General features: G+C 38.1%; 1 protein-coding gene across 1 annotated transcript in view; it reads right to left on the bottom strand.

Moving 5' to 3' along the window:
* The window catches only part of LOC103705586 (aminomethyltransferase, mitochondrial), a 32,624-nt gene extending 23,551 nt beyond the window's left edge, over positions 1-9,073 (bottom strand). The window contains exons 1-2 of the mRNA XM_008789348.3: positions 8,504-9,073; positions 7,083-7,201 (exon numbers count right to left, since the gene is read on the bottom strand). Of these exons, the coding sequence (XP_008787570.1) occupies positions 7,083-7,201; positions 8,504-9,073 (689 nt within the window). The remainder of the gene's footprint in view (positions 1-7,082; positions 7,202-8,503) is intronic.
* Between the last annotated feature and the right edge of the window lie 4,245 nt (positions 9,074-13,318).

Here is a 13,318-nt window from a genome sequence, read left to right as displayed (position 1 = left end):
TGTGAGCTTATAAAACAACCGGCTGTAATCTGAGGAATTATAGTGAAATTCCCAAGAGATCTTGGGGAGTGGATGTAGGTGCTGGGGTGCACCGAACCACTATACATCTTTGTGTTTGTGATGCCTTATCTCTTGTGCTTCATGCCTTACATTCATACTTGATTGTGCAATATCTCTAGCATTATTTCCTATTGATTTATATGTGATTGTTTAGAGCTTGCTTAGCTTCCACTCCATTCATACCATTCACATAGATTAAAATTGATCATACAACTATAAGTTAATTTTAGATCAATTGCACCTTAAAGCCATAGTGAAGTTGCTCTAGCTTAATTTTCCACTGCTTTACTTGTAATTGCCTAGAGCTTAAGTAAGATAACATCTTATCATTCCGCTGCATTCAATTCAAAGTTAATTAGAGAACAATTTTTAGAAAACCCAATTCACCCCCTCCTCTTGGGTTGTCACCTTGGGCAACAGTTCAAAACTGACATTAATTCAGAACTCTGACAACCTTTGAGAAAAAGAGTGGCTTCATTAGAAGAAAAGATTGATCATGGCAGAACAGGTCAAAGTTCAAATAAAGAACTGTGCAAATTTCTGAACTTGGCCTGGAAGCTGGAAAACTCAGAGGAAGAATTGAGTCTGAAATCCAGCAATTGGAAGAGACACAAGGCACCTCTACTGTTGTCTCCTCCAGAGTGATGTCTCTTCTTCAGGCCATAGAAAGTTTAATTGGGCAACTTGAGACCACCTCCTCTACCCTAGAGCCTCCACATCTTCTAGACCCCCTGCACAACCCAGTCAACCTTCCTCATCCAGACCTTCTCAATTCTTCTCTAGTGTTGGACCTTGTAGTAGAACTAGGAGTCACCGAGCTAGTGCATCTTCTAGCAGGCCTGCTCATCTTGATGTCTCCTCTTCTTCAAACGAAGACTAGACATCATAATTATCCTTGATCAATGATAATCATGTATCTTCTTGTCTATCTTTTGTGACTTGTCCCTATCCTTTCATGAACTTGATCTAGTTATCTTAATAAAATTTACAATTTCATTTCAGATACTATATGTTTGAATGTTTGCAGTTTTAGTTCAAGTGACAACTGCTTATGATATCTCTTAATATTATGATGAAGGAAAATCTACAAATTAAGTGCTTATTTGATTTTAGAACTTGTGCTAATCCATTTGATTATGTGATATGCTGCAAAGAATATTTTAGTCTAAATGATTCTCATGTTTATCCTGCTTATTCTGTGAACTAGTGCCCTCTTTATTAATAATGACAAAAAAGGAGAGAAAGGAAAAAGGGGGAGAGATGGAAATGAGAAAGATAGAAATAATAAAAGATTTAAGAGGAAAAAAAGGGGGAGAAAGAAAAATGAGAAAGATGGTAATGATCTAAAACAAGAAAAGCAAGCAAGTTAATATAAAACAATCTTTGTAATTAGAGATCTGAAATCCTTCTTTAAATAGTCCTGTTATTACATCAAAAGAGAGGAGAATTATTCAACTCGCAACTAAAGCAATTGTAATTAATCATAAAGAGTGAATGATAAAGCAAGATAAAATGATTTTTCACTTTATAAATTTTGTGAACTTAAATCCAAATGTTATTTAAGTTTATTCTCCTATCTGAATTTTGCAAAAGTATATTGTTCTAAAAAATATTGATAAAGGAGCAGGAGCTCGAGTCATCCTAGATATGCGTCATGTTTGGATCGTCGCTTGAGTGTGCCGAAACACAATGGGTCCAATATTTTCAACACCTAGTTACATTGGGTCCTCCATTTGGATATGTAAATTGTTGATTTGTGTTTGATGATTGAGTCCAATTTATGGGGCGTGTCAAGTCCCCTTTGAGTCCGTGTGTTCAACACCCAAGACACATTGAGTCCATGGCGTTGAGGAGTCCTAGATTGGTTTGAGTCTAGTCTATTTTATGATGTGGCGTGTTGGAGAAGTCTTTATGAGTTTAGAGTCCTTTTATTTGTATTCCATGGCGTGTGGGAAGGAGTCCTAGCTGACTTGGACTAGTCCATGCGGCATGAAGAGTCTAATAAAAGTAGGAGTCTTGTGGTTGAATTGGTCAATGCTTGGAAGAGTCCAAAAAAATTAGAAGTCCTTGTTTAGGTAGGATTTGATTCCTTTTAAATTCTGCATTGAGAAAAGTCCATGTTTATCCCAACCTCTTACTCTATAAATAGAAGAGGTATGAAGAATAAAGGAGGGAATTAGAGAGTTAATTTCCAGAAATCGTGTGAAGCTTTGAGAGAGGTGAGACACCTTTCCCTTGGGGTGCGACGCTCCAAAACGCTTCCTTGGTGAGTCGCCAAGATAGGCTGAAGTTGAGAGGGTGCGACTCCTTTCCTTCTTTACGCCAACCCCTTGAGATTTATGCGAAGGTGAGACTCTTCCACATCTATCTCATAGTTATCTTTCCCTCAGCAAATTCATCACGCCAACATATCATCATATCAGCCATCCATCACGCCCCAAAATCCTTTTACGGTTTCATTGCAGCATGCCCAACCAATCAGCCTTCAACCGTCCAAAAATCCCCATAGTTTCACGCCCCAAGTCATCCTATTCTTCCGTCCACAAATGCCCTTCATCACGTCATCAAATCCAAAGAGTTCTAAGTAATTTGGGACTCTTAATCTCATCAAAACCAAACGACATCTAGAAGTCCTACTTCAACTAGGATTTTGAATTTCTGCAGCGCCCCAAAACGTGCAGCCATAAGCCACGTTCCACGCCCATAAATCTCACCCTTCTCATCACATTCCACAGCCAATTGATCACTCTTCTCACCCCGTAACCAGCCAATCACGTACTAGAACAAAAAAAGAGAGCCCCAATCAACCGCCTACACCAATTCAGAAATTCTGCCCACTTATTTTCCAAATTCAGCCGCCAACTAGTGCAATCAATTGAACCCATTAGCCATCCCCTTCATCTTTCTACTTCCACCATCCCTAGAACCCTAGCCGCCATTACCATAGAAGAGAAAAAAAAAAAAAAAGATAGTTTCAGCCATCATACAAAGGGAAGAAGAACAAACAAAAAAAAATTGGCAACCTTCCCACTTCCTTCTGCGTCAAGTGATATCAGAGCATCCCTTTATCATGTTTCAGCATCCCTTTCCCTTTCAATCTGCAGCCACAATCAAGACAAAAAAATATTGCCACGCCCACCATCCACATAATCATCCTTTCCGTTTCCCACACGCTGCTCCCAACTGCGTCAGATGTTATCATTGATTATATCTTTTTCTTTGGAACATAAGAATTTTTTTTCATCATCAAAAAGGAGAAGATTGTTGACGCTAGAGGGTTGATTTTAATAATGCGAAACAGTTGAATCAAAAGTTGACCCTAGTCATCTGACGAGTCGACCCTTGAACTGAGAGAGCCAACTCCATAAGTGCAACAGAAGAAAGATAGAGCGCAGTAGAAACAGAAGCAAGCTCGAGACGACTCCTAAAGATCACGAGTCGACTCTTGAAAATCACGAGTCGACTCTTGAAAATCTCGAGTCAACCCCTCTACGCCTGACAACAGTAACAGCTAGTTTTTTTGTGAATTAGAACGGTTGCTTTCATCACACAATATCTCTATTAACTGTCTAACGGCTAGAAAAGTGTTCCAACCCTCTCCGAAGAGTATAAATGCATGAGAACACCAAAGAAAGAAAAAAAGAGCTCAAGCACTACAAAGAAAAATCCATTAGAGCAAGAAAAATAAGCAAGAAGAGAGCCTCAAAGAGAATATCAATCAAGAGCTTTCATTATGAGCTGCTCGATCACATCCTCAACATCATAGAATTGGTGAAGCGTCGTCAAGAGCAATCAAGTCAACCAACAGAGTCTAGCTTCATTTATTCTTTTGTATTTATTGTTTTGGAGCTATATTCATTGTGCTTAAATTCTTTCTATTTTTTGCTGTAACAAGCTTCCAGAATTGAAACTCGAAAAAAAGGTCCATCCAAACTTGAAATGGGATAGTAAAGGTTTTCGTTGATTGCCTGAAAAAATCAACTGGGTTGATTGTGAACCCAAAAAACAATCGGTGTAGATTTTGGTTGATTTTCTGAGAAAATCAACTGGATTGTTTGTGAACCCGAAAAACAATCAGTTGTAAATTTTGGTTGATTGACCAAAAATAATCAACTGGGTTTGGTTGTGAACCCGAAAAACAACTGGGTTGTAATTTGATTTATAAATTATAGTAAAATTCTCAAGAACAAAATCTTGAAAAGTGGATGTAGGTACAGGGTTGGCACCAAAGCACTATAAATCTTTTGTGTTTGCATTGCTTAATTTGTTTGTTTTTATTTTCAGCTTATTTACTTATTCGTCATCAGTTGAAATTTATTTTCTTCTATTACGTATTTAATTCCACTGCATTTAGTAAAAGTTTTTGAAAAATCCAACTCACCCCCGCCTCTTGGGCTGCATAACTGGGCAACATTGTTAACCAATTTTCTAGGCAAGAAACATTTCTTTGAAAGCATTAGGCTAATAAGATGAAGTTTTTGCTAGATACTAATGATCTATTTATTTTTATTGTCATTTATGCTTAAATCCTAATCAAGCAATCTGAACAATTGCATGATTATTATTGTTGGTGCAAGTGGCTCTTTTGGGTTTATCCGATCAATGATTCTAAAAGGCATTGGATCAACAGCATAGATTGGGCATTTGATTTGCTCCTGCACTGTAGTTACCAGAAGCAGGTTTGGATGCAGGAGCAGATTCTGAGGCAAGTGTGGGAAGTGGGTCTCTTATTTTTTTTTTTTATAATAAGGAAGCGGGTGAGGACGAGTTTCCATGAAAATTGCAAAGCGGGTGCAACATCTTCAGCAGAAGATTCCTGCTACTAAGTTTTGTGCTAATTACAAGGTCTAGGTGGGTTCGTGACAGCTTGAAAGACATGCTTCCTATAACCCTAGTATGTGGCCTCGCCCTAAGAAACATCTGATCATCAAGGATAGGAAACTAAGGGTCATGAAATATAGTTTTGCATTCGATCCATGAGGCACGGAACCGATTTCATCAATGATTCTAAGACTGCTCAATCACATTTAGATCAGCTAATTGTTTTGAATCTCTAGAAGTAAGCTCAGCCAGCACAACCTCCTCCCCTCCCCACAACCAACTACTTCTGAACCCTAGTTTTTTTTCTTTTCAACCTGTAATTAAAATTGTCCTTTCCCATAAAAACTTGAAATCCTAAAATACAAATTATCATATTCTTAGATCTGGTTTGATATCTGATTGCTAAAAATCCTCCTTGACCTGAAATATTTACCAATCTCTCACTTTATAAATCTGATTTAAGCTTATGGCTGGAAAATACTAGGTCCTAGTTAATTTCAGGTTGAATAACATATTAAATCACAATTATAATATGAGTCACCGAACCCCTAATTCAGTGAATCTGGATCCACCCAGATTTTGGACCAACTTTAGCTTACCTATTTTTACTCTCAAAAAAGGAAAGGACTGCTTTGAGTAGCATAGGGAGACAAAGGGTATCCAATACAAATATTTTACAAAACCAAAGATTTTCCAATTCAATAAAGCCACAAAGGAGGCATCAAAGTTTCTTAGCTAGAAAGAGCAATGAGCTGAAAGGGTGGGGTTTCAATTTTTGGGAGTGGAAACAGTGAGAAAAAAGAGAGGTGTGGGGGGGGGGGGTCTCTTTATCCTCTAAATGGGCAACCCTGAGCATTTGGTGTACCTAGCAAAAACCACTAGGGCAGGACAACTTCAATATAGGGCAGGACAACTTCAATGTAGGGCAAGACAATGAACGAGTCTCTTTGAGATTCCCTACAACTGTTTCAACCGTGCCAACAAGGAATCCCACACCATCGGAACCCACCTTTTCATATTTGGTCATCAAAATCAGGGAGCAGAAAGGCCATGATTGGCCTCTATAATTGAGAGGAATAGAGAGAAGGCAAAAGTAGTCTAATAGTTATGTGCTGAGATTGAGAATGAGTCAAAGAGTGTCCCACTCCTTAAATCATTGGCTTTTGATTGGTTTGGAGGCTATTTACAAACAGATGACACTGAAGTTTGAGTGTAGGTCTTTGGCATGTGAGATTTGTCAAAGCAGTTAAGGAACAAAGATCAAAGGTCTGGTGGATGCACAGAAGTAACCTCTACTTTTGGGACGCAAAATCCATAATTTGATTTAATGAAGATAACTTCTACTTAACCTTAAAAGGTAGAGAACTTTCAGTTGCATAGGTAGGCTCACATCAACCTAATAAAATGATTCAATTGTAATTAATTCACATAAGCAGCTTTTGCTTTCTGCAGTTCCCAAATTTATGCTTATTAGGCCTTATTATAATTATTTTGAAAAAGAAACTAATCATACATGGGCCTTGATTCTCAGCATGGTTTTTTGCTGATAATTTTAACAGCAACATAGAGTAAATGATTTTCAGAATGAGATTTAGAAGGGATAAGATAACCACTGAATAGAGCAAAAGGTGAAACAACTCCTAAGTTATTGAGTATGCCGCAATGTTTATTACCTTTAAACCTATATAGGCTATAATGCTTCAGTTTGAGAATTTCAGATGACAATGAATACTCACTTCAAAGCCCTAACATGTTTGGAGGAAAAAGGCGCTGTCCCCATTTTCACAGTAAGATTTCCTTCATTTTCCTTACATTTAACTGTCTTCTCATCAGCATATTTTCAATTGCAAGTTAGCTGCATTACAATGTCATGACAACATAATGGACTCCATACTTGTTGATCTCAATTGGTGGATAAAATTTTCAAGATGACCCCAAAAGTCATTTTGCTAAACCATTTAAATGGGAATCAATTAAAATGATATAAAATTTGCTTTTATGCATGATAAACATATCTATGAGAGGATGAAGAGCCAAATTAATCAAAACATAAACATGAACATTTTACAGAGAAAAATGTTGTGGATGTTCCAGTTTACATATTCTCATGAATCAAGGAATATAGCTGCTTCTATACATAAAATGAATAATATGCCATAGAAATAAAAGATAGTAAGCATAAGGAGATAAAAGAAACATACCCAGTTCTCGTGAGGAAACAATGGGTTCCATTGATGTCCAGCATTTGGAACTCACCGAAATACATTTTGCTTAAATCCTCTTTTGTTACCAACTGAAGAACTGGTGCAGCCAGGGGACCCTGAGCAAATTTATGAAAGGCTTTGAACCAGTTAGAGAGTAGAACATTGAGGTTGATATAAGAATGCAGGGACAATTTCATGATAAAGAAGCTACAGAAATGTATTAGGCTCCATAAGCTGCCACATCAATTTTCTATAATTGGCACAAAAACATGTCAGTTGCACAAATATATGGATTTTAAGATAAAGGAAAACTAATAAAATTATGAATCATAACAAACAAGCCTCATCTCTTCTATTAAAAAGTGGGTACAAGGTCCATCTTTGTTCTTTGAGCCTTTCAGTTGAAAGGAAGTGGGGAAAAAGAAGAGCTGTCAAGAAGTTAGGAAAATAACACAAGTCTGAAAAGTCAAATGATAGTAATCCAAAACACCTGCATAAAGACTAAGGACAGCAGGCATTTATCACAATAATCAAAACCTAACTATCCATTGCAGTAGATTACTTTGTTCAGTGAGTGATAAAGAGTTTGATAATTTCACCATCTCGACATGCAAGTCAGCCAGAAACTCATCACATCCATCACAATCACTTACTTCATTATTTAGATATTTCATAACAATATGGTAATGTGTAAGATTTGGATCTGGCTGTTCACATTATTCAAAGGTTCACATTAAAGTCCAAACATTAATTCCATGAAATTTCTGTGTACTCATTTAGAGGAGTAACAATAATAAAAGGCCAAGTAACCACTAGAGAGAAATGAATTCCATGAAATTTCTGTGTACTCATTTAGAGGAGTGACAATAATACAAGGCCAACTAACCACTAGAGAGAAATGTGCCACAGTAACATTCCATCAAGCATTACATCTCAAATAAGACATGAACTGAAACATAAGTTGTCCTTCATAAAAATCTAACGGCTTGTTTGGTATCATTGTTGTTTTTGAGTTTTTGTTTCTCTGAGAATCAGTGAAATATCAGATGGCGATTGACATTGAAGATGCAAAGAACTCTGCTATTCATTGCTTCTGTTTTCCCTCTTTGTTAAAAGCAATACATCTCCGCTACCAAAAGCTCTGAAGATTTTACCAACCAATTCAGAAAACAAAAGGGTTTCATCATGCATGTTGTTCACTCTAGTTCATCTCTCCTTGGATTTTTGTTTAACAGAAACAGAAAACAAAAGCAATCCTAATTCCTATTATAAAAAAACATCGGTTTAGAAACCTTGGACAAGCACAAGGAGCATCAGATTTCTCTAAAACACGATCAAAATCCAGTAGGATAAAATCTCGATTATAATTTCCATAAAACATCATCATCATCATTCGAAGAAGAATGATGGCAGCAGACCTGGAGGGCGAGCAGGGACCTCTCATCATGGATGTGCCAACCGACGTGCCCTCCCTTGGCCTTGAAGGCCTCCATGTGGGCCCCGATGTGGGCGAGATCCTTGTCCCTGCACCCGGCATTCACGACTAGGTAGATGTGATCGTCCTTGACCTTGGTGATGACGGAGTCGTCGATGGCGCCGCCGCGCTCGTTGGTGAAGACGGTAAGCGTGCCGGTGCCGTCGCGGAGGCCGGCGACGTCGGCGATGACAAGGCGCTCGAGAAAGGGCACGCAGTCGCGGCCGGTGAGGCTGAGGCCGCACATGTGAGAGACATCAAAGAGGCCGGCATTCTGGCGGCAGCTAACCGTGGAGTCCATGATGGAGTCCTTGTACTGGATGGGCATGCTCCACCCGGCGAAGGGAACCATCTTGGCCCCATGCTCCACGTGGAAATCGTACAGGGCCGTCTTCTTGAGCTGGGTCTCGGCGGCGGCGGCGGCGGCGGCGAAGGGCTTGCGGTGGAGGGGTTGGGACTGGGAGAGGCGGCGGGTCAGGATTTGGCTCAGCTGCCAGAGACCGCCTCCTCTCATCTTGGATGGACGGTATGGGAACAGCAGCCGAGGATGAAGAGGTGAGTTAAAGAGATGTTGGTGGAATGAGGATTGAAGGGGTGGGCTGGTGGGATGAACCTTTCGAGTTGGTGGGTGGGGACAGGATATAGATTGATAAACATTATTATTATTTATTGGGATGGGAGTGGGTGGACGAGGATTCCTTTAGCAAATCAAGAGGATCAATAGTGAGTGGCGGCCATAGATCATTCGTTCCCTTCCACTGTCCCATGGAGGGCGCGTATTTGATCCCGGTGCATTTGTTTATCATGTCCCCGGCTAAGCGACACGCCTATCAAGATCCGTGATGCACAGCCACATGGAGGAGTAAACTGAAGTTTTAAATTCATGATCAAACTTAATAGTCCACCCGATAAAATTCTTAAATCCTTACATATTAAATCATGCAAAAGCAGCTTAATTTTCTGATTTTTAATTTCAAAAATAGTTCTTCACAAGAGAAGGAAAACAATGGAATCAGAAGAGGATAAAATCTCCGTAATTCTGATTTATTTATGAACTGATTGTATATACATGATGTATATAAGCTTAATTATAACATATTTTGGTTATCCTAATAACTCCGTTAATATTACAAGTTGGTCACATTAACCTCTCCCTCCCTCTTTCTCTCTCTTCAAACTCAAGATGGTATGGTAGTATCTTCGGGCATATCGTACCACTCATCACACTACAACTAGAGCAACATCCTTCAACCTCTCCTTTGGCATAGAAGCGGTCATCCCTTTAGAGATATGCTTGTTGTCTTATTGAGTGGATATGAATGACAACCAAAGTAACTCCGATGACCTCTGTGCAAATGTCAACTTGTTTGAGGAGGCTAAGGACCAAGCCCAAATCAGAATAATGGCCTATCAGCAACGAGAGCTTGGTATTACAACTCCAAAGCCAGAGGAAAGCTATTCTAGAGACCTCATGCTTGGAAAAGTTGAGGTTGCAAGATAAGGAGAACTTAGAAAGCTAGCCTCAAACTGAGAGGAACCATACTGAATGACTAAGGCTATCCATCCCGGTACTTATCGACTTAACTACATCTATTTGAATATTTTACATAATTATCATGTATTTTTGTATGAGCTTAATGATTTTCGTATTCTTAACTTCTAAAGTTTCTATCTTTTTTTTTTAGGTTCCTGATACTTCCTCTACTTGTAGAGATGATGATGATGATGCCATCGACCCCTAATAGCTCTTAGACTATTTATTTTGGAGTTTTATATGTACATTTTTATGTTTTTCGAAGTACATTGTAAATATAAATTGACAGTGTAAATATAATCATATTTGACATTTGAATATTTTGAATAATCTATTTGATTGTGACGTGTTATTATATAACTTTTGTTGTGCATATATTTGGTGTATATAAATGTATGCAGAGTTTTTAAAAAAAATTAAATATTTTTTTAAAAAAAAATAACTCTTACGATACTTTAAAGCATCGTTAAAATATATATTAACATGCTTATTAGCGTCGTTAATTAGAGACTCAAATAAGCATCGTTGATATAAGACGCTTCATCGTCGTCGCTTTTAAAATGCATCGACGATTAACGACACTTATAAGCATCGGTGTCTTTTATAATTACCGATGTTTTAAACAAATATCGTAAAATTGAATTTCGATGATAGCATAGACGATGCTTTTGAGATGCTTTAGAAAGCTTCGGATAAAACTACTGATGTGGAAAAGCATCGGTATATAAATTAAAAAGCGTCGACAGTGCCTGATTTTCATATAGTGTTCCATGACTTCACGAAAACATGTTTCAGTTAAGCAACTATTGTTATTGTAACAACCCAAGACTTCACTCAAAATGGCTAGCCGGAAGTATTATTTGAGTTCTTTGATCTTGTATAAGTGCCCAAGATCTACCCAGCGAATAACCGATGTGGGACTAAACACACGCCCGCACGGATCCTCACATACTCTCTCCATTCATGCCCTGACGTCCTCGTTAGGCTAAGGGTTCAAATCTATTCAAATCTAATCACAAACACCACGATTGGCCCGTGGTCAGCCTCAATGAATCCGTGCTGCAGTGTTCCCTAATCCACATTGGTTATGGGCCGGGTCGCTCTGATACCATTTGTAACAATCCAAGACCTTACCCAAAATGGCTACCTGGAAGGTATTATTTGGGTTTCTTGATCCTGTATAAGTACCCAAGATCTACCCAACGTGATATGATCCAGCTCAAGGACTTTGACAAGGACAAAGAAGATGCTCCAGATGATGTGGAGATTCCAACTGGGCCAATCACAAGAGCTCGGGCCAAGAAACTTCAAGAAGCTGTCCAAACTTTATTAACTCAAGCCCAAGGAGAAGGTTCTAGTCCACATGAAGATTTGGACTTGAAGATGGTTAATATGTGGCTTTTGGAAGGCTGAAGGACATTTTTGAGACTTGCAAATGAAGGATGAACCTAGTCAAAATGGTTGGGAGTTTTGCTGCAACTTTTCAAGGTTAATTAATTGCTGCCAAGACTTTAAGTAGTATTCCTTTCATCTTCACCAACTTTCATTTAATGTTTTTCTAGTTGGTTCAATGCACCCAAGGCTTGTTTTGCCTATAAATACTTGGTGTTTTCACTTGTAATCAAGCAATTCCGAAATATAATCTTTTTGTGAGAATTTTCTCTCTATTGTTCTTGTGTAGAACTTACGGTAGTTTCAAGTACAACCACTTGAACCTCCAACCCTTGATAATATTGGTTTCTGACTCTCTATAGTCACGGGGTCAATATTCTTAATCCTTTGATAATATAGGTTTCTTGCTCTTTATAGCAACGGGGTCTATATTCCTTTCCTTTTAACCTTTTTGGACGATTTGGGAATTGATTTTCCAAACTATTGTTGTTGGGTCTCATGGCAGGTTCGTTGAGGTTTGCATCATTTGGTATCAGAGCCAAGTTTCCAATCAGGTTACCTATTCCTTATTTGCTTTTATATTCTATCATTTATATTTTTTTCATCCTTTTGCATCGTTTGATATCATTTCATCCATAACCATTTCATTTCTATTCTCTACCATTTCTTTTCGTGCTTCATCTTTGTTGATATTGCTGTTGGTTCTATTATTGAAAGAAAAACATAAAAAGAGGAGACTGAAGTTGTAAAACAAAAAAAAAGAAAAAGAAAAAGAAAAGAAAAAAAAGACAAAAAAAGGGAGATCAAAAGGAGTTAGAAGGTTAAATGTTTTGAAAGAAAAAGAAGAAGGAGAAGTTTGCCTTTTATTATCATCTATTTCTCATATTTCATCTCTATATATCCATCATTCAACTTTTCATATCCATTTGCTTTCTTTTCATATTCTTTGCTTTTCTTTTTATATCCATTTCTTCTCATCATTTATGTTCCTAAACTCTTCACACTTGTTGCTTCCATATTGACTCCCCTCAAAAATCTGTATTTTTAAGTGTGTTGGTTTTTCATTTGCTTTGCTTTGAAATTTATCTTAGTTTTCTCAAGAACTTTTAAGAGAAAATTGAGTGGTAAAAGGCAAGAGTGTGTGAGATCATCAGAGGGAAAAAGCCAAATCATTGTGTGCAAAGACGAGTGATTGTGTGAAATATATTTGAGTGAAACACGTGAGGGAGTGGTGAGGTTCTTTCCATTTTTACAACATGTCTCAAGGTGGAAGTGAGGAAGCACCAATAGACACCAAATTGAACATTCAAGCTCTGCAACAACAATTCCAGCGGATGAATGCCCAACTTGAAGAAATCCGAGAACGATTAGATCATAATGACCAACAAGTGAATCAAATACAGCAAGGCACTATGCCACGAGGGAGAAGGCAAAACAGACGTCCCTCCATTCCTCCAGCTGATCATGTTGATACTTATGAAGGTGAAAATGAAGAATTTGATGATGAAACCTCCCTAGCTTCCATACGAAGACAAAGAGATCATAGACCAAGATGACATCGCCAGCACATGCATCAAAATAGAGATGTTGTCGATCGCAACACAGGTTCGATTAAACTTTCTCTCCCACCTTTTCAAGGTAAAAATGATCCTGATGCTTACATTGAATGGGAAAGAAAAGTGGAACTTGTTTTCGATTGTCATAACTATTCGGAGGAAAAGAAAGTTAAGCTTGCAGCTGTTTTTTTTACTGACTATGCAATTATTTGGTGGGACCAATTGGTTCTAAGTCGAAAAAGAAACCGAGAGATTCCAATTGATAATTGGGATGACA

The sequence above is a fragment of the Phoenix dactylifera genome, unplaced genomic scaffold (genome assembly GCF_009389715.1).
Source record: "Phoenix dactylifera cultivar Barhee BC4 unplaced genomic scaffold, palm_55x_up_171113_PBpolish2nd_filt_p 000119F, whole genome shotgun sequence".
Lineage (NCBI taxonomy): Eukaryota > Viridiplantae > Streptophyta > Magnoliopsida > Arecales > Arecaceae > Phoenix > Phoenix dactylifera.
Note: the sequence above shows the minus strand (reverse complement) of the source record. Positions and strands in the feature narration are given on the sequence as shown.